This window comes from Equus przewalskii, chromosome 11 (genome assembly GCF_037783145.1).
Source record: "Equus przewalskii isolate Varuska chromosome 11, EquPr2, whole genome shotgun sequence".
NCBI classification, from domain to species: Eukaryota; Metazoa; Chordata; class Mammalia; order Perissodactyla; family Equidae; genus Equus; species Equus przewalskii.
In genome coordinates, this window is record NC_091841.1 from 24,527,743 (window position 1) to 24,555,225 (window position 27,483).

General features: G+C 51.6%; 1 protein-coding gene across 3 annotated transcripts; it reads right to left on the minus strand.

Moving 5' to 3' along the window:
* Positions 1 to 4,767: 4,767 nt before the first annotated feature.
* On the minus strand, positions 4,768 to 25,640 carry SLC22A8 (solute carrier family 22 member 8). 3 transcript variants are annotated; one of them, XR_011523934.1, is made up of 12 exons: positions 25,325 to 25,640; positions 24,281 to 24,637; positions 13,589 to 13,692; positions 12,889 to 13,043; positions 12,181 to 12,349; positions 9,889 to 10,012; positions 9,562 to 9,677; positions 8,371 to 8,585; positions 7,537 to 7,645; positions 7,186 to 7,389; positions 6,485 to 7,105; positions 4,768 to 5,270 (listed from the first exon to the last, which is right to left on the minus strand). XR_011523934.1 is itself a non-coding variant. In XM_070564145.1 (11 exons), exons 2-11 carry the CDS (start codon positions 24,611 to 24,613, stop codon positions 7,006 to 7,008), a joined length of 1,629 nt encoding a protein of 542 aa, XP_070420246.1. In that variant the 5' UTR covers positions 24,614 to 24,637; positions 25,325 to 25,640; the 3' UTR covers positions 4,770 to 7,005. The 3 variants fall into 3 exon arrangements, 2 of the variants coding, with proteins under 2 accessions (XP_070420246.1, XP_070420247.1); XM_070564145.1 differs by having other exon boundaries at positions 4,770 to 7,105; XM_070564146.1 differs by lacking the exon at positions 4,768 to 5,270 and having other exon boundaries at positions 6,583 to 7,105; positions 8,371 to 8,453.
* Between the last annotated feature and the right edge of the window lie 1,843 nt (positions 25,641 to 27,483).

The following is a 27,483-nucleotide window of genomic DNA, read 5'->3' on the forward strand; positions in this document are numbered from 1 at the left end:
CAAACAGTCTGTTTTCGGGAAGAGTTGCCAGAGAAAATACAGGACACCCAGCTAATTTGAATTTCAGATCAACAAGTAATTTTCTTTTCTTTTTTTTTTTTGGTGAGGAAGATTGGCCCTGAGCTAACATCTGATGCCAAACTTCCTCTTTTCGCTTGAGGAAGATTGTCACTGAGCTAACATCTGTGCCAATCTTCCTCTATTTTGTATGTGTGATGCCTCCACACTATGGCTTGATAAGCGGTGTGTAGGTCTGCACCCAGGATCCAAACCCCGGGATGTACCCCGGGCTGCTGAAGTGGAGTGCAAGAACTTAACCATTGTGCCACTGGGCTGGCCCCCCAAATAATTTTTTCTCGTGGAAGTATGTCCCTAATATTAGATAGTATATACTTATACTGAATAATTATTCATTGATCTGAAATTCCAATTTAACTGGGCATCCTGTATTCCTATTTGCTAAAATTAGCAACCCCGGTCTTTGGTCTTCTGGTGACAGCTCATGTCTTATAGGACCATGGCTTGTTCAACTGGAAGAAACAATAGAGATCAGAGGCTGCTTTTGAAGGAGTGGAACCTAAGACCAACGTCACACATGATGTAGATCGATTCTTCTAGTGTCTCAACTCTCACCTTCTTGCTTTTCCTGATTCAAATTTTTCACTTTGTCTTCTGTCCATAGTTTTCTTTTTTTTGAAATGAGCATGAACTTATTTCACTTTTAGGCACAACTCTAAGGCAGTCACTTGATTTCCTCCAACAGCTTGGCTCTTGAGTTCTGGTCACTGATGATCTGGGTAGTGCCGAGCTCTGATTGGATGGGTTTCTGTGGGATCCAATGTGTTGGATCATGTGTTGGGGGTGCCAAGGGAGCAGGCTGCAGCTTCTTGCTGTTAATTTTCATAATGCATGTTATATAAAACACGGATCTGGAGTCAATCTACTTGGATCCAAATCCTCATTCTACACTTACTGGCTGTGTAGCCAGGGTGAGTTGCTAAACCCTTCTGTATGTCACCATCTTTGTTTTCAAGGTGAGGATAATAGTTCCATCTGTGTCATTGGGTTGTTGTTGGGTTAAATGAGAGAACACAGGTAAAGATCTTAAAGCAGCCGCTGTCCTGTGGCTCAGAGATTATGAGCTATTCTTATGATTTGTTTCTGGTACAAAGGTGAAACACGCATATTGATTTTAGAGAGAAAATATACCTAGGCATGTGTTCCCCTAAGAACAGTGACTCTCCACTGGGGGCGATTTTGCCCCCCAGGGGACATTTGGTAATGTCTGGAGACATTTTTGGTTGTCACTGGGGGTGGTGGTGCTACTGGCTTCTAGTGGGTAGAGGCCAGGAATGCTGCTGAGTGTCCTACAATGCACAGGACAGCCGCCCACAGCCAAGGATTATCTGGACCCAAAATGTCAATAGTGCTAAGGTTGAGAGACCCTACCCTAAAAGATGTCTCAGGCTTATTTTGTAGAGTGATCAATCCCATACCTATTTGGCAAAGGTTATTAGAGTCATACAGGTGACGCCTACCAAAATATTTCTAAGAATCCCTACACTTTTGTTTGAGGGGGAACATGTTTGCAAGGTGAGGCAGAGAACTCCTCCTTCTCCATGTTCTGGTTGAGGACAGTAGGCTCCAAAGTGTCATAGCTCTTTCCCTGCCCAGGCCTACCAGCCAGTTTTGCCACTGGGGTGGCCGAATCTGGACCCTGATCTTTCTGTGTCCAGTCCAACACTCTTCTCCACCAGGTTTCAACTTGACTGTTGGGTTTGGGTTGCCATGCTAGACTCTTCTTTGCCCTTTGTGGTGTGTTTCCATTTGAGGTCTCTGGCTGTCCTTCTCTGAAATCTGCACCCTATTGACTGTCCCTCTACCCCACTTCATCAGCTATATTGGCATATGCCTGAATACGCTGGATGATTAGGGTTCCTCAGTTTTACAGGAGGTACCACAGGCCCTGAATAATTAGCTGATGCAAAGGGCCGTGAAGGGAAGGGGCATTTCTCAGTTCTTCTGGGCACAAATTTCCAAGTCTTGTTGATGGGAAGCAGTTTGATTTCTTGACTGTGGAAAGGAGTCCAATGCCCTGTTATTGTTGTGCAGTTTACACGAACTACACTTGTGTGTATTAAGTTGGGAGGGTTTTTGTTGTCTTTTGAGGCCCTGGGATACGTGAGGTCTTAGACTGGTTCAAACCTATTCTGTATAACTTCAAAGCCCAGTTCTTAACTGCTGCTCCTGAGGTGTGGACTGCTAAAGAGGTCTTGGAGATCATCTGGTCTCATATGTACAGAAGAGAATAGGGGAGGCCCAGAGAGGGATGTGACTCAGCCCACCCTCCCTCCTCCCACCCAGTACTGGCTCTAAGCTGGGACCCAGTGGGTGTCCAGATGCCTGACAACATTCTCTGGGCCAAGGTATATAAGAGCCTTGTGGCCTGGGGATGTGAGGACAGCTGGACAAACAACTTGTGGGCTCTGGGGTCAGTCTCCCGCCAGGACTTGGTGCCCTCATGGGGGAGTGGGTGGAGTTCTGAGGGTAGCGGGGGAGTCGGTGGGGCCCTACAAGCACCCTCCCTTTCTGAGCCTGTGCCCAACTGCATCTGGGAGAAGAGCTCCCTCCCTACTGCCTGACTAGCTCCGAGCAAAAAACCCTGTTGGACTCCAGGGACTGAATTGTGGTTGGCTCCTGGGATCGTCTGGTTAGTAAAGGGATTCTCTACCAGCTAGCTCATGGAGAGTTTCTGGATGGAAAAGCTCCCATGTCAAATGATTTGTAAAGCCAGGAACTATCCTGTAGGGACATTCTGGGTCATTAAATACTTAGAATTAGACTCCCCCGTGCTGACTGGAATGTGGACTTAAGTTCTGGGCATGTTCACTGAGAAGAGGTCAAATCTGGAAGCTTCCAATTGGCCAAGAGCCACAGAACCACATGCCATCAGAGATGAATGCCATGACACAGGTGAAAACTTCTCATTCTGTAGATAAGGAGACCAAGGGCCAGAGTAGGCAAGGGATTTATCCATGATCACACTGCAAGCAAATCTAGAAGGAAGCCCTCTTGATTCCATTTCTCTTTCTACCATACTAGCAGACATCACATATCCCAGATTTTCTGAGAAATCCGGATTTTGTATAATTTTATTCTGTTAAATAAATGGGATTTAAGGTGTGTGACTAGATGTGATTTTGATTTTGATTATTTTGCGAGAGTTTTCAAATAAATAATTTACAGATCAAAAAACCCCACCCTTCCTCAGATCACATGTCCTAAGTGTGAGTTTGAAATGATTGACCTGAAGAGAAGTCTGGCCCCAAGTGCTTGCCAGGCCCATAACAACATTCTGAGCCAGGAGCCAAATCGTGAGCTTTATGCTTTGTGGCCTGACTACCTTGGCCAATAGGCAGTACGGAAATTAGAAATTCATCCAAAGACTGCCATTTAAAGGCTGGACATGAGTCCAGTAACCAATGAGGTGGCTCAGCATGAGGACTCTGCCCAAGAGAGGTGTTCCATATTGGATGGAAATTCACTGAGCCCGTTGGAGGCCCAGCTCAGGGACAGAAAGAAGAGAGTAGGGAAAGCAGGGGGAGCTGGAGTTGCAGAAGAACAAGCAGAGATGGAGAGAGGGTGCACTCCAGAATGGGGATTTGGGAATAGCAAGAGGAATGGGTCACGTGAAGGGTCAGTGCATCCTGACTAGCATCCCAGTTCACCCTAAGTCTTGACCATGTAATTAAGAAGTGATTTCCTGGGTGTCTTCCCTTCCTTTCCTTGAACACCTTGAAACAGCACAGGAATGGTCATGGTCAGGGCATCCTGGGAGCCACCCTGAATTCTGGACAACTGAAAGATGATGGTGGGGTGAGGGGTCTAGTGTTCCTCACTGAGCCCAATTCTTTTCCTTCCAGGTTGGGAAGCCAAGGAGGGAAATTGGTGGCCCCATTGTCAGCTGAACCTAAGCCAAGTGCAGTAGCGATGGGCTAGGGAGAAGTCAAGCGCTGGGCATGTATGAAGGGCAGGGGTCAGAGAACGTTGGTGCAGTCTAGGAACGGAAAGAAACGGAACGAGACTGGATTTTAGGGTGCAAGGTGGAGGGCGTTAAAAACTGAAGCCATTGAAGCAGGTTGGGATCTGATCATGAAGGGCCTCGTAAAAGAGTTCAGACTTCGTCCCAATGGAAAGTCACCGAAAAGTCGAAGCAGGGCTGCAATATGGTCTAGCTCATGTTTATTAAGCTCTCAAATATCTAATTACAGATCTGAGAGTAATTAGCTCTGTGGCTGATAATTGAAGCCTTGGAGTGTGTCTGAGGTTTCCAATATGGTGGCCACTGGCCACTACTGAGCACTTGAACTAAGCTAGTCCAAACTAAGGCATGCTCTTAGGGTAAATACACACTAGATTTTGAAGACTTAGTATGAATTGAAGGCTATAAAATATCTCATTGAAAACTTTTATATTGATTACATGTTTAAATGGTAATATATGGATCTATTGGGTTAAAAAATTATTATTATATATAATATACTATTAAAATGAATTTCACCTTTTTAACTTTAAAAAATAATTACTAGGAATTTTAAAATCACATTGGTGTCTTGGATTATATTTCCACTGGAAGTGCTGGTAAAGAATATTAGAGGGAGAGGTCCTAGGAAGGATGTCTGAGGAAAGTTAATGTTTAAGAGATGACGGAGGAAAAGGAGCTGCTTTTGGAATTGTTTGGTTATGAGGCACAGAAACCCTTGAGTTTAGCTTAAACAAAAATGGAATTTATTCAGAGAACTCAGGGTATTTAATAGAACCCAGTGTCAGAAAGTACATCCAGGGGTGATGAGGTGCTAGGACCTAGAATCCATTAAGAATCAATGCAAATATTCTCTCCAGCAATTTTTATCTGGACTCATGTTGTCTCTTGTTCTCCTTTTCTCTGTGCACCTGTTTTATTCTTTCTCTGCAACTGGCTTTCTTGTTCTCTTTGCATGTGGGCCAGCCCACCCTCATGCTAACTTGCCTTCCCAGGACAAGGACCAAGAGATGAACTAGAACCTCCATGACTCAAATCCCAGCCCAGAAGGGAACAGGTGATTGACAAGATTTGGATCAGGAGGGCCCTCTGGTCCATCAGTCATGATCGGAGGTGTAGGTCATGTAACTTCACTCAGCAGGTTCTGGAGATGTAGACCCTTGAGGAAGGCATGGGGCAGGCCAGGCAAAGTGGCCACTGCAGCGTTAACAGGAAACCCCAGAGGAGCCTGAGAAGAAGAAGCCAGTGTGTTGGGGGAGCTGCAAGCATGCGGCATCCCAGAAATCAAGGGAGGAGGGCGTGGCCAATAAAACCAAATCTGCTGAGAGGCCGAGTTAGAGGAGGGATGAAAAATGACCTCTGGATTCAGCACAGGGGGTGATGAGTGTCCTTGGTGAAAGACGTTTCGGGCAAGGGGTGGGAGCTAGGGTGCAGTGGGGAGATGTGAGAGGTCATAAAGTAGAGGAAGACAGCTCCTTTATGAAGTCTGGCTGCAAATGGGAGAAAGAGATAGTATATGGTCCCTGAAGGGAGATATGGCATCTAAGGAGGGTTTGTTTGTTTGTTCTGGTTTTTGTTAAGACAGGACAGACCTGAGCTTATTTAATTGGTGTTCGGAAGGAGCCAGGAGAGAGGGAATGGGCAGAGAACCAAGGGGGAAAGGGGCTGGCTGCTGGCAGCAAAGGTGGGATGCAGAGCCCCAGTGGGAGGACTGGATCTTCTGCTGTGATTGGAGGGAACTTGAAACATGGTAGCAGACATTGACAGTGTTCAGCTATGGCTGCAGTCTTCTCAGTTAAGTAGGAGACAACGCCATCCGGTCGGCGTGGGGCTGGGGCATGGATCAGAAACTTGGGGCTTGCAGGGGAGGGGGATTGAGATTGGAGGAGCTTGGCTTCTGTCTGCAGCCACTGTGGGCTTGTCCAGTCATCTGCTCACACACACACTGGGACATGTAGATACACACGTGGTATTTCCAAGCACGGGCCTTGCTATGGACTGCGTTGTGTCCCTGCCCAAATTCACGTTGAAGCTCATACTTCCGAAGTGATGGTAATTGGAGATGGGGTGTTTGGAAGGTAATTAGGGTTAGATGAGGTCACAAGAGTGGGCCTTCATGATGGGATTAGTGTCTTTATAAGAAGAGACACCAGAAAGCTTGCTTCCTTTTGCTCTCTCCACCATGTAAAGGCACAGTGAGAAGGCAGCCACTTGCAAGCCAGAAAGCGGGCCCCCCCCCCCCAGGAATTGAGTCTACCAGCACCTTGATCTTGGACTTCCCAGCCGCCAGAACTGTGAGGAAGAAATGTTTGTTGTTTAACTGACCTGGTCTGTGGCAACATGCTATAGCAGCCTGCGCAGACTAACACAGGCTTGGTATATACACACCTCAGCATATCACACATGCACGCACATGTTCACATCAGCCCAGCTTGCATGTACCTGTGTGCACATCCATGCAAGTACGGCTGGATGGATGTGCAGCTCACACATCCACATGGTGGCCTGCCCCCTTCTCCACCTCCATTCCTGAGCAGCATGACTTGAGTCCTTCATTGTTGTTTATTGAAACTTCCCATTGAAGAAAGGAGTGAGGGGCAAGAAGGGGAAGCTGTCTTTGTTAGGATTGAGCCAGGAGACCCAGGGGCCCTCAAGGGAAGGGGACTGGAACAATGTGGGAAGGTGACCAGTGTGGAAGGGCCTGGGCTGCAGGGCGAATGAGGGTAAGAGGCGGGGGTTATGGCAAGGCCCGTGGCCAAACCTTTGATCTGGCCAGGGCTGGGCTGGGGGCTCTGGTGGTGGTGGTGGACATGTTTTCACTAAGCTCTCAGAAGACTTTGTCCCAGGAGCATGGACCTGCCCAGACCCCCTGCACCCTGGAGGGTGCCCAGGGAGCCTAGAGGCAGGCAGGGACCTGGCTGAGATTAGTCTCTGGAGGGCAGGGAAGGGGCGTTCTGTTGCCCTCAACTGGGGCTCAGGCCGGGTCCACAAGGCTTCAGGGGGATCATCTGGGATGCCTTTTCTGCTTCCACCTCCTGCTTTGACTCCTTTTCGGGCAGGAACCTACAGAAAGAGAACTCAGGAAAAGCCCTGGACCTGGACCAAGGAGGAGCACTGATGGGGACAGAAGCAGGGGGACTGACCAGCTTTCCAAGTCTTCAATAGTCTCTGGCAAGGGCCGATTGCGGGTCTCAGGTAGAAAGAGGGCGGCACTGCCTCCCACAATGGCGGCGGTCCCAAAGATGACATTGGGGATGAAAGGCTTCACCTCCCCTGTGATTTTCACCAGCGGGGCCATCATGCTTCCCACGCGGGTCCACATGTTACTTACGCCCATGCCTGTTTGCCTGGGAGAGTTCAGAGCAGGGATTGACAGCCCATGTGTGGTTTTCTTAAAGGACAACTCTGGGCTTCTGGGCAGGGAGCGGGAGGATGCCACAATTCCACTTGACCCCGTGTCCTTTGGCTGGACCAGCCACAGGCCCAGCACCTACCGGATGACAGTGGGAAATAGCTCGCTCGTGTAGAGGAAGAGGCAGCTGAAGGAGCTGGACAGGCATCCCTTCCCAAACACAGCCAGAACTGTCCTCAGGGTCCTCAAGTCTGCAGAGGGAAGAAAATGCAGAGAGCCTTGGGGCTCAGGAGCACCTGAGTGTTCTCACTCCTCAGCAGACCTTGTCTCCCTTTTTGCTTTGGCTGCTGGAAAGCTCAAATCCAAACTTAAAGCTGAGTAATAGATGCTCCACTATTCCTAGTGCTTTGCAGGCTTGTATCCTGCTGCATTTCTGTTTTTCCCTGGCTCTGATTCCTCATTCTCATTTATATTTCGTTGTATATATTCCTGTCCTAAAATATCTCAAGTTCCTTTGAAAGGGTACAGGTGTATCAAGATATAAACATCTATATAAAAGAAAAATGGTTTTTCCAAGGTCGTGGTGGAGTAGGTTGTGGGGTCTTCCTTGAGCACTGGGCTCTGTTGTTTCCTCATCTCAGCTCGTCTTCTCCAGTGATGTCATTTAGGCCTTGCCCAGTCCTTGAGCAATTCCTCATACTGTCCAGACACCACCATACTTTTCCTGGTACCAGTCAGATCTGGAAAGGAGCTTTCATATCATCTAGACCAACTTATTCTCTAGATGAGAGACCTGAGTCCCAGAGAGTGCGGGGACCTGCTCAAGGTGACACAGTGAATTACAGGCTGAGTCAGCAGATCTGGAGTCCCTGGTACCCCACTTCCCAGCCTATGGCAGCCTGTGATGCCCATGGACATGTTGGTCTGAGGGGGTCAGCCTCTTTCAGAGGGTTCTGGGGTAGCCCCAGCTTCTCACCCAAGGGCACAAAGATGAGAGCCAGGATGGACCCTCCTGCCAGGAGCAGAGTGATGGCCTGAGTGGTGTGCCGGCCCAGATAGCTTATGGAGAGAAAGGTGATGAGCTTGGCTGGGATGTCAACCCCACCAAAGATGAGCTGGAGGATGTAGAGGTTGACTCCAAATTCTTCTACACCCATAGCCAAACTGTAGTAGGCAAAGCCGGTGGCAAACCTGAGGGGCAGAGAGGGATGGCTTAGCACCAGCAGCCAGGCTGGGTTCTCTCCTCACACTGGTCATTGGGTCACCAGGATGAGGAATGGTTTCATTTCTTGTCCCAACTGCAACTGATTGCTGGGGCTGTTTGAATGCCATTTTGAGGTCTCTGAGACTGTGTCTGGGTTCAGTGAGAAAGTGCTGAGATTGACTGGTTATGTCTGACACAGGTGTGGTCTAGGGTGTGGTGGCAAAGATGCCAGGTAGTTGACTCTAGAGAATATCAGGACTGGAGGGACTCTTGGAGACCAAGGGAGGCAGTGAATGATCTCTCTAGGCTGGGTAATAGTTTAACATCCAGAATGGGGGAGGTGAAAGTTCAGCTGTGCTCTTGGGTCAGATGCCTCCCCTTCCTCTCTCAGAACTGTGGAATTCCTTTTCAAGAGTTCTGGACAAATTGGATCCTATTCACATGGGGATGGCCAGGATGGAGAAGGGCCTCAGAACCAGGTCACAGTAAGGGCTTTGGAGGACTTTGACGGATGTCCTTCACTGAAATTGATGGAATGTCAAGACAGAAGAGAAGACTCAGGAGAAACATGATTTCTGTTCTCAAGTCTGAAGCCCTGAGGGCCAGCATTGCTCTGTGGGGTCCAAGAGGGCAGAGCTGAACAAGTGGGGGGCAGTGACAGAGAGGCACAACATGGGGAAACTGCTGTGACAGGGGTGTGAGGTGGTGAAGGGGTTTGGAGCATTTGCCCTGCGGGTGGGATGGGTGTGACCCCAGAGGGAAGCAGACCCCTATGGCAGGAACCGGGGTATGGGGCAGGGATGCAGGAGATTTCTGGGGTTGGGGAGGTCCAGGGAAGGAGATCTCTTGACTCCTCCTGCAGGTGCCCTTAGCCTTGCTTTCTGGTGAGCCTGCTGGAGGCTTTGTTCACCCCCCTGCCTGGTGGACATACTGGGGTGTGGGCAGGGAGGGGTGGGGGGTTACCAGGCCAGGGAGAGACAGAGGGTCATACGGCGCAGGATGGGAATCCGGAACAGGACAGCTCTGCTGTACTTGACCTTGGCCAGGGTGATCTCCTTCTGCATGTTGAGTTTGATCTCCTTGGGGTAGAGGAAGGGGAGAAGTGCCGTTAGTGACCAGCTAGTGGGCAAGAGGAAAAAAAGAGGGAGGTGCAGGCCTCTAGAGGAGCTTGCTTAGGCCATCAGATGTGATGTTGGCTTGTGAGCAGGGGAGACAGAGGCAAGAGGACAGGACAGCCCGAGAGCAGAGCCCAGGTCCCTGTCCCAGACTACAATCCCTCTCAGCCCCTACCTCCAGGCTGAGTTTTTCTCCTTCCTCCTTCCTGCCATTGAAGGTAGCCACCCACCGGAGTATCTTCAGGGCCTTCGGGGACTTTCCAGACAGGATCATCCAGCGTAAGGATTCTGGTACCCACCTGGGGGCCAGAATCAAGTCACAGTGGCTCCCCCCATGCCGAAAGCCCTTTTGAGGGCCTGGAAGAGCATCAACAGCCAGGGCCAAGGGTAGGAGGCCCAGAGACCTGAGCTACCTTACTGCAAATTTCACGGAATTTAAACTTGGCCAAGCTTTGCACCTGGGCTGCCTGCAGCCAGCACAAATTCTGGCATTCTCTTCTTCCCCTTCCAGAAGAGCCTTTCCTCTGCTCCTAACCTGGGCTGCTTGTTATCACTGGGTATCTTCCTTAGCCAGGAGCCTTGGGTCCTAGGCCAATCAGGTGGGGCCTGGGGAAGGGGCAGCATGTTTGAGGGTGGAAAGCTGGAGGGTCCTGCATGTCCACCTCCCTAGCCTTCCTTGGGTTGCATTCCAGGTCCTGGATGAAGAAGGGCAGGGCTGCAGTCCCCGAGCAGCTTGGGAAGGAGGCTAAGATTAAAGTTGTGGCCTAGGGAATGAGTTTGAGGATGCTTTGATTTTCCTTGCAAAGGACTAACTCTGCTGGGGGTTGCGAGCACAGCATGGGGTCTTGGGATTGGCAAGTGGACAGTCAACCTCACTCTCCCCCACCCCCAGGCTGTACTTTTGAGATTGGTTTGCCCTGAGCAGTCCCTGAGGGTCACTAGGAGAAGAGGAATGGAGGAGGCAGAGGTGAGGGGAGAAAGGAGTGAAGTTTGGAAAAGTCTGGTCCAAGGTGGGGTCAGCTCTGGCTGTGGCCCCCACAGGCACCCAGGACCCGGATCCAGCAAGGCCCTCAGAGGAGTGGGCATTGGTCACTTGGCCTCAGACCTTTGACCCAGCTGATAGTGATGGTCTCCTGGGCTCATTGCTACCCACCCTCGTGGGCTTGTTTCTGCCCCGACAGTCTTCCCAGCCTGCTCTCTCCAAGATTATCAGTGGGACTTCCTTTCAACCACCATAACCAGGACCTGGGCTGTATCCTCCTCTCACTGAGAATAATGACAACAATGGCTTCCAATTAGTGAGGCTTCCTGTGGACCAGGCACAAGTAACTCTGGGTGACAGGCATTATTATCTCCATTTTGCCTAGAAAAATCTTGAGGCTCAGAGTGGGTGGGGCTTGTCTCAAGTCACACAATGAAGTGGCCTGAGCTCTCCACTGTACCCTGCTGACCAGCTGCCCTTATTTTGCCTCCATATTCTCTGCTCCATCTTAGGCTGTGGACTTTCCCCATGCCTCTCCTGGACTCTCTGACCATCCCTCTCACTGCGGGATTGCCCATTCCCTCGAGGACCTTCTATTCTCATTTGCAAACGGAGGTCCCAGCCCAGTTCTGCGTCTTTTTGTGTAACCTTGGGGGATTGCTTCACTTCCGTGAGCCTCGGTTTCCTCATCTGTAAAACGGAAATAATAATGGCCCCTTCACAGAGATGCCACGAGGATGGGGATGATGTAGGCTGATGTCCAGAACAGCCTTGAACATAGTTCAGTGCTCTAAGGCTTCATTTCTTTTCCTGAGCTCGTTCATTATCTCCTGTTCTTTGGCTCCAACTACCTTCTGGAGCCCGGTTTCCTGTCTTCAATGCGTCCTCAGGTTTGATGTGCTGATAATGATCTCTTGACCCGCTCGGGGTCTCTGACCCAGACAACTTGATCCTTCCAGGTCCTCAGGTTTGATCTTTCCTTTCCTTTAGACCTCAAATCCAGAAGTCACCAAACTCTGGATTTTTCCTTCAAAATGCCTCTCAGACTTGTCCCCCAGACTCCTCCTGCTCACACAGTCCCCTCCCTTCTGTCTCCCATCCCCACCCACGTGGCTCTGTCCGTCTGTGCTCTCGTGTCACAAATGGAAGCTTGGTCAGGGCTTTCAGCCCCACAGACATCTTCAAAGGCCTTCTCTCTCTTTCTCCGCGTGAAGCTGAGGCCTCCCTGGCTTTCTGTGCTCTCCACAGCCTGGCCCCATCCCGTTCACCCCAACTTACCCTTTCTTCCGCTGCAGGCAGTCCCTGAATGCCCCCCAGTCACCTGCTCCCTCCTGCAGTGCGCTTTTGTGCACGTCATGCCTCCTCCCTGCCTCTGGGACAGGGTGTCCTGGGACAGAGTCAGCCAGCCTGGTCAGGCATGGGCTCCCCTTGATTGGTCCTGGCGGGCCTAAGGAGGGAGGCGAAGAGGAGGCGAGGGCCACATACCAGGATGCTGCGAAGAAGGCAAAGAAGGGAATGGACACGGTTAACTGTAGCCAGCGCCACTGGGGGATGGCGTAGGCCAGACCGGGCAGAATAAACTGGCCAATGGTGTAGAAGTAGCCTAGTGAAGTTGACGTGACGGCCCGTAGCTGGGTGGACATCCACTCGACACCTGCAAGAGGAGACCAAGGGCAAGATTATGGTCTGCTGGGCCATGGGCACCTCCCAGTGAAGGGGCACCAGCTCCTGCTCCTCCCTGGCTACTTTATCTGACTCTGATCCTAAGGGCTCATCACCCTATTTTACAGATGTTGTGACTGAGGCTCAAGACGATAGGACTCAAACTTAAGCCTTTCTGACTTGGGAGCCCATGCTCTTGACTGCCTCTCCAGTGGGAAGTGATTTCCCTATTTTGCCTCAATTTCCTCATCTATATAATGGGGGTAATATATCACTTGTGTCCATGGACTGAATGATATCATGTACCTAGCAGAGTGCCAGGCCCAGGGGAGTCCTCAGTATCAAGAGCTGCCATTACGCTTATTGTTGTTATGTTCAGAGGGGGCCTCTGAGGTCCTGAGAGGGGCAGCGCCTTGCTTGACCAAGGTCACAGGGAGCCTGTGGTTGAGCCAGGCCCAGACCCCACTCTCCTGGCTTCAGGCTGATGCTCCCCAAGCTCTTGCTCCCTGGCATCCTCCCACTGTGGCTCACTCAAGATCACGGTGCTCAGGGAAATGCCTGAGATGCTGAAGCCACACAGGAAGCGGAAGACCATGTAGGAGGCGAGGGTGGGGCTGAAGGCTGCGCCCGAGCCACTGGCCGCCAGCAGAAAGTAGGAGCAGCTCAGGATGGGCTTGCGGCCAAATCTGCAGCTCAGAGGAGAAGAGGGGTGGGTTAGCCCATAAGCCAGCCAAGACGAATGACTCTGCAGGCCTCAGGGCAAAGGGCTGGACCCCCCACCTTCCAAAGGGCCAGGGCGGGCATGTAACTCCCTCCCCGACAGAGCCTTGCCGGTAATTGCTATTTTTTTGGACAAGTTTGCAATTAGAGGTTTGAGTTAATGAGTGATCTCCTCCACCCCCAGCTTGCCTGCCCGAGGAGGGGTCAAAGGACCATCTGTCTCTAAACAGTCCATCCACCCCACCTCCACTGTCACACAACCACTACACTGAGTCTGAAAACCTTGAGGCTTTCGCCTCCTGGGTCTGGGGAGGCTGGAAGACTCAAGTTGCAAGGGCTTTGGGACAGAGAGAAGGCTGTGGCCCAGAAAGGGATTGGGACTTGCCCAAGGCCACACAGGTCCTCTCCTCCTCCCCCAGCTCTTTGCCTCTTTGGAGGTGCATGGGTAGAACAGAGTGGGGCGGGTGTCTCCATTGGCTTGTGCCTCCCCTGGGAAGCCCCAGAGTCTCACCTGTCTGACAGGTCTCCCAGCAAGATCCCCCCAACCAGTATGCCCGCCATGAAGATAGACTGGGCCATCTCCTTCAGTTTGTTGGAGTTGCACACCAAGTCCCACTGCATAAGAGAAAGGTAGCGCCAGCCCAGCTCAGTCCAGACTGGCCTTCTCAGCCACGTTCAGCCTGCACCCTCACATGTGCTCGCTCACTCTCCCAGCATATGACTTCCCTCACTTGACTTCCCCAAACCTGGCACCTACTCCCAAACGCCGTTTCCCCTTGCAGTCTAGCTTGGGGCTCCTCGGGTTTGCCAGTGGCTCCTTATGTTCCTGACTTGTGGTTGTGCAATGACAACATCCCTCCAGCATATGTGCCCTGTCCTACGGCTTACAAAGTCTGCTTAGCTGTCACATCCAGGTCTGTCCCCAACCTCCTCCCCCATCTGCTCCAAGCTTGCCTGTACTGTATGACTCCCTGCTTGTCTCCTTCCCACCTCACATGTCTGAGGTCAATCCCTCAGCCTACACCCCCTTTCCTCCACAGGGACATTGCTCACTGTTGCCTCCTCCCTCCACCCTGAGTCTTCATCTCTCTCTCTCTCTCACTCTCACTCTCTCCTAACTCCTCCTCATCAGCATTTGCATGCACTCAAATCTCCCCCTCTTAGAACCTCTTTCCCCTCCATCTTGGCTCCATTTCTCCCTTCTCTTCAAAGCCAAATCTCTTGGATGAGTAGCTATACTTGCTATCATCCTGTCCTCATCTCCCACTCGTTTCTCACTTCTGCCCCCCACCACTCCACTGAGTCTGCGCTCACCAAAGCTGTTGAAGACGTCTTTTTCACTAAGTCCAGTGGAACCTTCAGTAGCTTGACCTGACTTGACCTTTGGCAGCTCTCAACACTGCTGACCTCTCCCTCTACCTGGTCTTCCTCCCTCCCTTTGCCACCCCTCCTTCTCCTCCATGGGCTTCTTTCTCTCTGCGTCTTAAAGTTTCCGTAGGGCTGTTGTTGGGTCTTCCACTGTTTTCTTCCACTTTCACCAGGAAATGCCATCTGCTCCTATGGCTCTGATTACTATTTTATAATGAAGACTCCAAATCCACATCTCCAGCCCAATCTCTCTTCTGGACTTGAGACCAGTAGATTCAGCTGCCTACTTGAAAACTCCACCTGGATGATGTCACATGGACATCTCAGAGTCCACGAGACTTGTCATCCCACCCCCTGTGAGGTCTGGATCTCAGTGACTGGTAACTCTCTTTTGACTCCTCTCTTCCCACTTCACCATCACTTGATCCTCCAGTTTCTAACTTTTTAATATTTCTTGAATCTGCATTCTTCTATTTCCACTACTACTATCTTAGTGCAGGCCTCACCATCTTGCGCTTGGATTAAGAATAACACCCGATATTTATTGAGGGCTTACTGTGCACCAGGTTCCATTCTAAGTAAGCGCTTTTCAGGTCTTAACTTCTTCAATCCTCACCACGATCTTATGATATAACACTACTATCATCTCCATTTTACAGGTGAAGAAAATTGAGGCCCAGAGGGGATTACTGCAACAATCTTCTGATGGGCTTCCTTCCAGTCTTTTATCTCATTCTCTGCTATCCATTCTTTCTCTGATAACCTTAGTGGCTTTCTAAAACACAGCTCAAGTCAGGTTCCTGTCTTGCCTAAAGCCCTCACTATTTTCCTCTTGCCCTTTAGGTAAGCATAAAGCTCTATTAACACAGATTTACAAAGCCCTCATGCTCTGGCCTCTGCTTACCTGTCTGGCCTAATCTCCTGCTAATCCCCAACATGCACCCTTTGTCCAACTACCCTGAATTACTTGTGTAATGAAGTGGAGAATTTTATTCACCAGAAATGCCCCTCAAGAATGTTTTGGAAGTAAAGCAGCGTGGGGGAAGAAACACACATCCCAGGGAGATTTTTCCACTTTTCTCTGTTGGAAGTGAAGGGGGATGGGAGTGGATGAAGACTCTGGGTCCTCCAGCTGTCTTAAAGTGGCCCAGCATGGCCAGAAAACCCAGCGGGCTCTTCTGGCACAGAAGGAAGGCTGTATGGTGTGTGTGTGTGGAGGCAGGGGAAGGGAAAAGGGTAAACGAGGAAGTGCAGAGATTGAGGAGGAGTATGCCAGTGGGTATCCAGAGAAACTTCTGGTACTTTGTGGCATGTTGTAGAAAGCCCCTTTAGGAAAGTCTAAAGTAAAGGCATACTGTCCACCTAAATTAATTCGCACATTTCCCAGGTGACCCTGTAGCGAGGTGGGGCCATATATTTCTTTCTTCTTCTTAGTTTTTTTTTTTTTTTTTTTTTTGCTGAAGAAGATTGGCCCTGAGCTAATATCTGTGCCCATCTTCCTCTATTTTGTATGTGGGACATCACCACAGCATGGCTTGTTGAGCAGTGTGTAGGCTCATTTTCAGGATCTGAATCCATGAATCCCAGGCTGCTGAAGCAGAGCACGTGAACTTAACCACTATGCCCCTGGGTCAGCCCTCATATATTTCTTGACAAGAAATGTGAGTGGAAGAAATGTATGCTACTGCCACCTCATTTGATTCAGAGGGAATCCCTAGCCTGGACTTGCATGTTTTCTGCCTTCCTGTTGGTGGGAATGGTGACAACTAAAGCAACTCTGGAAACCACGTGTTGAAGATGGCAGAGCTGCTGTCAGTCTGGGTCCCTGAATGACACTATGGAGCAGAGCCACCCATCAGCCCGAAATGCTTGCCTTGGAACTATTGCACGAGATAAAGAACCACTTCTATGTCCTTGAAGCCATTGAATTGTTATTGACTCTTTATTATGGCAACCTAGCTGATCCTGATACATCCCACCAGAAGTTGCAAATGGAAATCTCATTTTTTTCCCCAACCCCCATGTTATTTGGTGCCATAAGAAATCAGGCAATGTCAGATCGACTTGGATTAGTTTAAAGTTGTCCTGCTCCACTGTCCGAGACCAGATCTCCTGGGTCTTGGGTTCTACCACAGTACTTGTGATGGTGTAGACTTTAGAATAACCGTCACAAGCCAGTTTCTACCAGAAAATTATCTTTTCAATGAGAATTTCCTTGACCACCCTATTTATTGTAATCCCAACAGTCTCTATCCCTTTACTCTATTTTCTCTCTAGCACTTATACCATCAGACATACTGCATATTTTTCTATTTTTTTTCATTTCTCCTCCAAGAATGTCATCTTGATGAGGGCAAGGCTTTTAGTCTGTTTCCTTCTCTACTGTGCTTCCATTGCCTAGAACAGTGCCCAGCACATAGTAGATACTCAGTAAATACTTGTGGAATTGGTGAGTGAACATTGAGCAAGAAGAACAGAGAGATGGAGAGCCTTAGGGGTTAGAGATAGGTTGACGTCTAAATGAGAGGTCTTAGGGTCCACACTCAAAACACTATGTGGATGACTGCCTCACTTGGCCAGAGTGAGCGCATGTCAGGATGGAGAGTGGCTAGGCTATGTGCATCGAATCCATAATCACATGTCAGTGAGAAGGAAGGAAGTGTTCCTCCTTTACCATCAGACTGGAAAAAACTTCCATGGCCAATTGTCTGCTAGGGGATAGTAAAATGAGGTTTAGAAGCTCAGAAGGAGGAGTGCTTTGTGGTTAGATATCAAAAAAATCTTGTCCCTGAATTGCACTCTAAGTTGCTCCTAGAGATTTCATGGTTAATGAGACTCATTAGAGCCGATGATAAAAATGCGGCCATGGTTGCCCTGCAGATCAGCCCAAATCCATGGAGCTCAGAGCTAGGATGTGCAACTGTTATGGGTTGAATTGGGTCCCCCCAAAGGATAGTTCGAAGTCCTAACTCTCAGTATCTCAGAATGTGACCTTATTTGAAAATAAGGTTGTTTCAGATGTCATTAGTTAAGATGAGGTCATACTGGGGTAGGTATGGGCCCTTAATCCAATACGACTGGTGTTTATATAAGAAGAGAAGAGAGAGACACATTGGGAGAATACCATGTGACAATGGAGGCAGAGGCTGGAGGGATGCATCTATAAACCAAGGAACGCTGAGGATTGCGGGCAACCACTGGAAACTGGAAGAGGCAAGAAAGGGTTCTTCCCTAGAGCCTTGGGAGAGAGCCTGCCTCCTCCTTGATTTTGAACTTCTAGCCTCCAGAACTGTGAGACAATATATTTCTGTTGAAAGCCACCCGGTTTGTGGTACTTTGTAATGGAAGCCCTAGGAAACGAACACACTGTGTGGTTCCTGTTTGTTTGGAGTAACTGCTGGCTTGGTAGGTGGTGATGGGAAGGGGAATGGAAATAGAAGAGCATGGCAATGAGGGAACCAGAGGAAGGCTCAGTACGTGGGAGCTGTTGCTGTGAGCCGCTGTAAGACAAGTCTCCCAGGATGGGCTGGAACTGTGGTCGAAGAGGGAGCCTGGACCAGAGCCAGGTGGGCTGATCTGATATCAGGTCCAAAGGGTGAGAGACAAGCTTAGGAGCTGGAGCGGCAGCAAGGTAATAGACCAGGAGGCCCCTCAGAGGGTAAAGCAGAAGGCGAGCCATAAAAGGTCAGTGCAAGCCATGTGTGCTCAAGACCGTGATGAGCAGTATGGGGGCCCTGCTCTGTGTGTGTGTGGGGCTGACTCCGCCAGGGGACCCTGCATATGGTCCAAACCCCCCAGAGCAAGAGCAAGGGAGACAACCTTCTCTGGCCTGGGAGTATTTTAGGTGAGCAAGGTCAGAACTTGCTGCAGCCCCTGTGTACTCTCGAGGCCCCGATGGAACCTGTGCTGGAGCACAAGGATCAGAGAGGATAAGCTGGGGACCTGGGGAGGGTCAAAAGGGCATGAGTCTCCAGCTCTGCCACTGATTAGCTGTGTGTTCCTGGGCTAGTTACTTAACCTCTCTGTTGCTCACTCTCTTCATCTGTAGTATGGGGGTAATACTACTACTTGCTTCTCAGGATTATAAAAGAGCATAAAGAATGAAAAGCACCCAGCTTATACCTGGTAAACAACTGACACTCAATATGGTCATGCACTACATGATAATGTTTTGGTCAATGACAGACCATATATAGGATGGTGGTCCCATAAGATTAGTACCATATAGTCTAGGTGTATAGTAGGCTACACCATCTAGGTTTGTGTAAGTGTACTCTATGATGTTTGCACAATGGCGAAATCGCCTGACAACACATTTCTCAGAATGTGTCCCCGTTGTTAACTGTACTGTGTGTCTGTACACGGTAGCTGTTTTACCATTACTGTCACAGGGGTTGTAGGGCCTGTGCTCACAGGGACATGTGATGCCGTAGAAAGGGCATGGATTCCAGAGTCAGTACTCCTTGTCCCACCTCTGATAAGAGCTTGACCTCACTGTCATGGCTGGGAGGGGAACCTTCTGGATGGGGATGGTATTTGCAGTGCTTGATTTGTGGGATCATGAGAGAAGGATTGCACAGCACCAGGCCAGGGCCCTGTACAGATTAGGTACTCACTGACTCAGTTCCTGACCCTGGAGAGCCCACAGGATGGAGCCAGGACCCTCTCGCACACATGGTCAGGCTTTCTAGGTGAAGGTTGTCACTGGGGTCAGGCTGGGCCAGAAATGTGGCTGGGGTGGGGCTCCCTGCTCCTTACCCAGGAGTCAGAGTAGAGGCCAGGAGAGGGGGAGATGATAGGAGGGGTGCCCAGGACAGGGTTGAGGGTGAGCAAATGGGGACATGAAGCAGGAGTAGAGTTGGAGACAAGAGATGGAGATGTGGTCTGGGAGGTGGGCAGCCTGGAGATTTGGGGGTGGAGGTGGAGGAAGGCCAGAGACTCTACAGGGGAACTTCCCCAGGGTAGAGACCTGCTTCCAGAAGGACCCACTGGGCAGGTTCTGCTCTTCCAGCAGCTGACCAGGGACCTCCAGGGACCTATGTGGGGGCACAGGATTCTCGTGGCCTGGAGACAGGACAGGAAGGCTCAAAGCCCAGAGAGGCATCCCAGGGGCCGTAGAGGGAAGGGCCTGCTCACTCAGGGCCAGGCTCAGGCCTCTGAGGCCAGGGGGTTGGGTTTCAGGAGCCCCTGGGTCCCAGGACCCAGCTGGGCACCCACAGGGCTGAGGTTCAGTGGTATGGGAGCTGTGGGCTACGGCTCCTCTCCAGGGAACCCAGAGCCCACAATCCATGCCCCTCACACTTTCCAGACTTCAAAGAAAGGCCTTTGTTTCCTCTTAAAGCTCCTTCTGAAAAATTCCGACCTTGTCTCTGCTGAACCCAGAGAAAGGAATGTGTGGTCACCTCTGCCAGGAGAGCTTAGGGGGTCAGAGGGGGAGGCGAGCTCCCTGCGCCGAAGGCCGGACCCTGTGCTGTGCTCACTCTTGCATCAGCATAGTCCTCCCACACTCTCCCCTCTAGGAGAGAAGCTCTTCATCATCCCATTCTACAGATGAGAGGACTGAAGTGGAGAGGGGAGGCGACTTGCCAGGTCACCGACTGTGGGGGAGGAGCTGGGACCCACACTCAGGCCAGTGCTGTTTCCCCCAGAGGAGGGCCAGGTGGGGGCCACGGAGTGAGGCAAAGCTGTGGGGCCTAGGTGGGCTGGGAGAAGCTGAATCCAACTTTACTGAGGGTCCGCCTACTCTTCTGGTGGGGCTAATCCCTTAGTTCTCAGGACATCTCTATTAATAACAATAACAATAACAATGACAACAGTGGCAGCCAGCATCTCTTGAATGCTCTGTGGGGGCCAGGGCCTGCGCTAACACTGTCCTTGCATGATCTCCTTTCCTCTTCACACTTGCTCCGTCACTCCATTTCACAGTTGAGGAAACCGATGCTTCTGGGGTTGTGACATCCCTAGTAAATGGCAGAGTCAGGATGTGAACTCTGCTACTTGACCCCGGCTCACCATCCCACGTGGGGGATGGCTGCTTGCGTCTACTAACCAGGGTCATCTGGACCGAGCTGGTTGCCACATGCTGCCGTCCTCATTACCACCCTCCCCACCAGGGCCGGCGCACCCAGTGCCCTGCCTCTGCCCTAGAGACCCACCCCCAGCTAATGCCCAGCCGCTGCTCCACCTCCACCATGCGGGGGACTGGAACCCGACTCCACTCTACCCCGAGCAGACGGGGCACGGATTTGCCATGGACTGAACCACAAACAGAAAAATCAGAGGCGTTCGCCCCTGCTGTACTGGTACCAGTGCCCACATGGCTCTGGCCACTGACACATCCCTGGCTGTGCAGAGACCCCCTCCTATGGGCTCTTACAGCTGAGGGTCCTCAGGGCGCCAGCCTGCACTAGCCTCAACCTGGAGAAGGGAGCAGTCCCCTGAGGCTGGGATGCAGGTTCACACAGCCCCAACCGCTGGAACTGTGACTGGGACCTTGGTTAGCACAGATGTGAACTGATGCTTGACCAGGTACTAGACCTGCAAACTCTGCTTTTGGCCAGGCTCCCCGGATCCCGAGGTGCGCCCTGGACGGGAAGCTACTTGCCAGCAGTCAGCAATGCCCCCGTCCCTCCTGCTGGATTCTGAGGGGCATGGCCTTCATTCAGCATTAACTGAGCACTCACTATGCGCTTGGCCCTGAGATGATAGAGTTGGGTGGGAGAGACACCTTCCTTGCCCTGCAGGGGCCGCTGCCAGTGAGGGAGGCAGATCCAAGAACAATGGCCTCCTTGGGGCTGCAGGGCGCACAGTCAGTCTCGCGGATCCTGGGTCGGGGGCTCTGGAGTGTGGCTGCCTGTGTTTACCTCTCAACTCTACTACTTATGAAATGGGGTGCCTTGGGCTGGTGACCTGTGCCCTCAGTCTCCTCATCTGTGAAAATGGGATAATCAAGGTGCTAACCTTGGAGGGCTGTTGTGAGGATTAAATAAGTTAATATGAGCAAAGTGCTTAGAACCATCTGGCACGGGGTAGGCACGCAGTAACGATTATTATTTAGTTGCTCCCTATAGGATTTTTGTTTCTTCGGCTAGGTTCTGTGTTTTTGGAGGAGGTGGGTGGTAGCTTTTATTCCTCCTCTCCATCCTCCCGGGGACCAGATGTACAGCAAGCCACCCATACATTTGGAAACTTATTTACAGGTATTGAGGCATCTTCGGCTCCCTCCCTGTCCCTCACTCCCCGCGTCCACTCAGTTCCCTAGTCCCGTAGATTCTGACTCCCTAACCTCTCTGAAACCTCTTCTGATTGTCCTTTCCAATTGTCACCTTAGTCTTGGCTCCCTGTGGCAACCTGCTCATTGGTGTCTCTGCCATAGGACTAAAACGCTCCACAAGCCACTCTCCACCCTGCAGTCACAGTGACCATCCTTAGAAGGTGACCTGAGCATGCCACTCTCCTGCTTAGCACCTTCGATAGCTCCCTGTCGCCCTCAGGGCAGAGGCCACACTTTGGCCTTAGCATCCAAGCCAAGGTGTCCTGTTGTCCGCTCCAGCCCCATGTCTGGCAGCCTCCATACCCCTGCAGCCTTCCTCTGTCTCTTGCAACACTGACTGTCTTGCTCTCTTCTGTGCATTTGACTCCACACACTGGTCCTTCTGCCTGGGGCGCAGTTGCCCTTTTCAGCCTGCTCGCTAACTCTCGCCCCTCCTCACACGCAGCGCAGGGGTTGCTGACTCTCACAGGCCCTCCTGGGTGCCCCCTCCAGGCTAGTTAGCTGCTGCTCCTCTGGGCTCCCAGAGTGCTCTGAGTTTATAAAGCTCATATCCATTCATTCCACAAATATTTATTTCACAGAGCGCCTCCTCTGTGCCAGGCACTGTTCCAGCTGCTGGGGATACAGCAAAGCAGCTGAAAAATCCCTGCCTCAGGAAGCTTGCACATCCCACTGCCCTGCCTGTAATCCTGAAGGGTGGGTCTGTCTCTTTACCAGAGGGGAGCTCTGGAGGGCAGGTGGGCTCGTGGGTTCTTTGACTCTGTGTCCTCAACACCGTGCATGTAGCTGTCAATAAATGTTTGTGGGATACTGGAGGCACTGTGCCTGGTGCTGGGGAGAAAAATCACATACGACAGGGAGGAAATATAATCTAGGGGATATAAGAGTCAGCAAATGTAATGGTGAGGAGTAGGGCTCTGGGACCAGGTGCCTGTATTCAGATCCTCCATCTGCTGCTTATTAGCGATGTGACCTTGATCAAGCTCCTTAACCTGTCTGTGCCTCGGTTTCCCCATCTGAAAAAAACAGGCTTATGGTGTTGTCAGGAAGGCTAAAAGTGTTAATATTTATAAAGCACTTACGACAGTGCCTGGCACATAGTAAGCACTTTATATGTAAATAAATATTCACTAAACAAGTGAATAACAATCTTAGAGCATCTTATAGATGGTCCTGGATTCAAATCCTGCCTTTTCCAGGTCCTAAACATATGTAATCCTGGAAAAGTCGTGGAACGAGGCTGAGCCTCAGTTTCTTTGTCTGTGAACTGGAGATACTACTACTTCCTTCGCTGGGATGCCGACTTCTGGGATTCCAGGAGCCTGTGCACATAGTATGCCCAGTGCAGGACTGGCACCAGGTAAAGAGTTTGAACTGCGGCTCTTCTAATGAGGCAAAAGCAAGCTCCTGCCCTCAACTGACGCATGGTCCTCGAGGGGAGAATGAAAACAATGCCTCTGCTCACTGCTCAGATGCCACCTCCTCCAGGAAGGCTCCCTAGCATCCGATGGCTCCTCCCTCTCTTGGACTGCCATAAACACTTGTCCCCCATGCCTCTTATGGGCTTGAGCTTTAAATTCCAGTTCTGAAACTGATCAGCTGTGCGGCACTGGACCTTCGCTTCCCTTCTCTGAGTCTTAGTTTTTTGATCTGTAAGAGGAGATAAAATCACCTTCAACAGAATATCGCTGTGGGAATCAAATTGTGGGAGCCAATGTCTGCACAACACCAAAATGTGCCTGGCCATTTGGAAGCCCTCAATAAATGCCAATTCCCATTTCGTCCTCTTCATCCCACCGTGATCTCCCGACTGGCTTGTCCTTCATTCAAGAGTCTGATTTAACTCTGTAATTCCCAGAGATGACAGGTGGAAGAGTCAGCGAACCAATGAAGGTATGAATGAATGGGAGGTGAACCTCCAAGTGACTGCGGGAGTGGATGAGATGTTTTCTGGTCTGCTCAGGTGTGTTTCAACCCTCTCTCTGGCCAGTCCCTCCTCCACACTCCCTCTCACCTTGGGGCCTTTGCACAGGATGGAATTTTCCTGCTTTCTATCATTGCCTGGTTAACTCTTGCTGCACATTCTGAACTCAGCTCCCGGGTCACTTCTTTAGGCAAGCTTCCTCCAAGGCTGCCCCCCCCCCCGCCCCCCCCCCCCCCCCGTGCCCCTACACCCTGCCCGGGGGGTGGGCCATAGTCTAAGGTCACAGTCCTAACTACTTTGACATTGTAATTTCGCATTTCTTTGTGTGGCACTCTCATTAATTGATGTCACCCTCACTAGGCTGTGGACCCTGTAGGAGCAGGGGCGGAGCATTTTCGTATCCCCAGAGCTTAGCACTGTGCCTGTCCCAGATGGGCTGATTGTTGAGGACATACTTGCACTCTGAGTATGAAGAGACCAAACCCTTGGTGGGTGTGCATCTGCACCCAGCTGCTTCCTCTCTGTCTGCCCAGTGCCCTGTCCCTGGGTTCTAAGGAGACTAGGCCCCAGCCCGCTGTCCCGTCCATGTGTGCTGCAGGGCGAGGGAGTGGAGGCAGAAGGGTTGCCTCAGGGCGTACCTCAGTCACAATGGAGTCCCTGGTGCTGACGTAGGCCCAGCCATCCAGGCAGGGCTCCGTGGCCCCCTGGGTGTCGTTGGGCAGGCTGGCGTTGGATGGATACACGAAACGGAGGCACGTCTCAGGCTTCCCATTCAGGCCCATGGGGAGCACCCAGGGCCCTGCAGAGGCATTGGGAGGCGGGCGACAGTGGTGCTCGGGGGTGGAAGCCGTGAAGATCTGTAGCAGGTTGTGGTTGGCGATGCCGAAGACAGGGAGGCCTAGCAGGACCACGTGCAGCAACTGGAAGGGGCCCTTGCTGCCCACGCGGTCGATAAGCTCGGAGAAGGTCATGGCGCCGGGCAAGATGAGCCAGAGCTGCGGGCGAGCATCAGGCCAGAGAGAGGTATGTGTACATGTGTGCGATGTGGGAGCATGTGCATAGGTGCGAAACAAGTGTGTGGAACGGTGCATGTATAAATGCGTAAGGATGTAGGGCTCAGCAGAGTTACTTGTGGATACATGAGGATGTACCTAGCTGCGTGTATAGATGTGGGATCACGGGTGTGGCGTGTGTCCACAGGGATGTGTATACTTAGGCTGGAGTGAAGGGCACAGCTGTGTGAGCTTGGGTGTGTGGCCGTGTGTGTGTGGACTTGCAGGTGTGAATATCCGTGTGCTCAGACAGGCTGGTCACACATACTGCATGCATGGGGCAGTGCAGGCCACATAGCTGGGACCAAGGAGCCCAGACTTGGATGTTGGCCACACAGGACAGATGGCAGGGGTAGGTGGGGGAGGTCCCTGGTTGCCTCAAGCAGACGCACAGGGTTAGCAGAACCCAGGCTGCCTGCTGGGAAGGTCTCCCCAAGCCCAGAGCCTCCTGGCTTTTGGCTCTCCCCTCTGCGGCTGGACCCACCATACTGAGGCAGCAGAAAGAACCCAAGCAGGTTCCAAAGGGCATAAGGGACTTGGCCAGTCACCGTGAGGAAGCGGGGCCTGGCCTTGGGGGCTTCCCAGGGCTCCCTGGGGGCTGGGGCTAGGGGAGCTTCCATCCCTCCTCACCTGGTAGCTGAGTCCGTCTCCCTCCGATGGGCCTAGTGGTCGATGTGCCTGAAGCCCTTGCTCGGTCCCAGGGTCTGGCAGCTGTTGTAGTTGGGCAGCTCAGCTCCAACAAGCTGTGTTTGTACCTTCCCCAGGGGGGCTTATATAAGGCATAAGCTGCTTCCCGGGTTAATGTTTGACTCCCTTTTGAGGATTAATGGCACCGACAGGGAGGGTGCTGTGGACCCACCAAGCTCATCTTTCCTCGAAGGGCTGCCTCAGCAAAGGCTGGGGTGGTGGTGTGGCTGAGCCTAGCGGGGCCGCTGGCCGGACAGACGAATGGTGGGGGGGGGGGGGTCCAGGCAGGTTCGCCTAAGGGGGAGTCTGGGAGAGGTCTGCTCTGAGTCCTGAGGGCCCAGGGTCATCTCTGAGCTGACGGTCTGAGGGCTTGGAGCTGAGAATAGTCATTAAGAGAGGTGCTGCTGTGTGAGCAGAACACCTTCTCCGGGAGACCAACTTCCCCCGCCCAGTGCCTCCTGAGACGGGACCTGGAGACCTGCCTCCCAGGAAATGGTAGGGCACAACCAGGCAGAAAATGTCCCTTGCATCTGTCCCTGAGAACTCAGAGATGTCATCTCTTGGGCCCCTGGGGGCAGCCAGGGCTCCCCTGTCTGAGCTTTGGACCCAAGGGAACATCCCCCTTCCAGTCCCCCTCTCAATGGACAGGCTCTGCTTCTGACTGGCTGTTTCCCCTTGGGGACAAATCCCAGTCCCTATTGTTTTGTTTTTTCATCTATTATTTTGATTATATTATAATGCGTTTCTTGCATAAATATAGGAAATATAAATAAGCCCAAAAAACAGAACATCCAGTCTCACCTGAGAGCCAACCCTGGGAGTGTTCTGATGTACGTCCTTCCAGCCCTTTCCTCATCAGACACTGGGGTCTGAGCCCCCATTTTCTCACAGCCAGCATGAGGCTGGTTTACCCTCACAGAAGCCTTGTTACTATTCTAGCATTATAAATTAGGACACTGAGGCACAGAGAGGTTTAGGAATTTGCCCATGGTTCCCCAGCCAGGAAGTGGCAGGGCAGGGGCAGTGTGGTTCTAAGCCCACTTCCATCCCTTGGAGCCAACGTTTTCTGCAAAGTCTAGGGGGCATTGTACCATCGTGCTTCTCCCTCAGCAAGGTCACCTAGCCTGGGCTTCAGCATCACTTCTGCCTGCCTTTAACTCTCTGGTTCTACCTCCAGGAGCCCCTGGGAACTGCCCCATCTCACTTGCTCTGGGGCTAGGGAGGGGGCCCACCCAGGGCTCCCCATTCTCCTCCTTGGCCCGCTCCTCCACCCAGGCAGCATCCAGCCCCCCTGGCTCCGGTTGAGCTCCTCCCCCTGAAGTCTCCTCCAGCTCGCTCCCCCCACCCAGGACAAGGTCAGCTGGTCACCCAGGTCCAGCCCCTCCTCTCTGCTCCACCACCTGGGCCCAGCAGTAATTGATGTTCTTAGAGTGGCCTGAGGCAGGGAAAGATCCGGAGTCATCAAAGGAAGATTAAATTATGCTCGGAGGCAGCCAAGGGGTTGTTTTAGGAAGGTTTTCGACTGTGAGGCTTGTGGAGAGCTGGGCCGCCACCCCGAGCCCCCCTGGTCTGGGTGTTCGCCCTCTGTGAAATTTTCTGGCTCCTAATTGGGCCTGGGTTATCGTCTGTTTCTGGCCTAGTGGAATGTTGTTTAAAGGAGCCTGGTGACTTCCCATGGAGGCTGCTGGAGGTGAGCCAGAGTGTAGATGTCTAAGCTGCCCGGTCAGGGACAGCGCCCCCCAGTTCCCAAAAGATGTGCTTGGATTGACCGGATCTGAATTGAGGGGGACTATTGGCCAGGCCCATGGGGATTGTGTCGATGCACCTGTCCTGTGACCTTGGGCAAATCACCTCCGTTGGGGCCTCCTGTTTCCCTTCTTGAGTTAAGTGGCTTTAAAGAAAAAAACCCTTCAGAAATCTTTTATTCAAACAATATATTGGGTTCCTAAGATCAATATATAAAGCAGATACTGGAGGAGGTCGTCTGGCTAAAGTGGGGAAAGGGGTGGAGAGAAAGTGCCCAGAAAAGCAGCCCTCCACACTCCAAACCTCCCCCAGACATCCTTCCCTTTGGCATCTTCTGCCCCAGGCCACCCCTGCCT

Coding starts and splice junctions, on each gene's coding strand:
- SLC22A8 (XM_070564145.1), bottom strand. CDS start 24,613: ATGACCTTCTCCGAGCTTATCGACCGCGTGGGCAGCAAGGGCCCCTTC. Junction 13,693..24,280: donor GGGACTCCATTGTGACTGAG/GTACGCCCTGAG, acceptor TCTCTTATGCAG/TGGGACTTGGTGTGCAACTC. Junction 7,106..7,185: donor ATTGAAGACTTGGAAAGCTG/GTCAGTCCCCCT, acceptor CTCTTTCTGTAG/GTTCCTGCCCGAAAAGGAGT.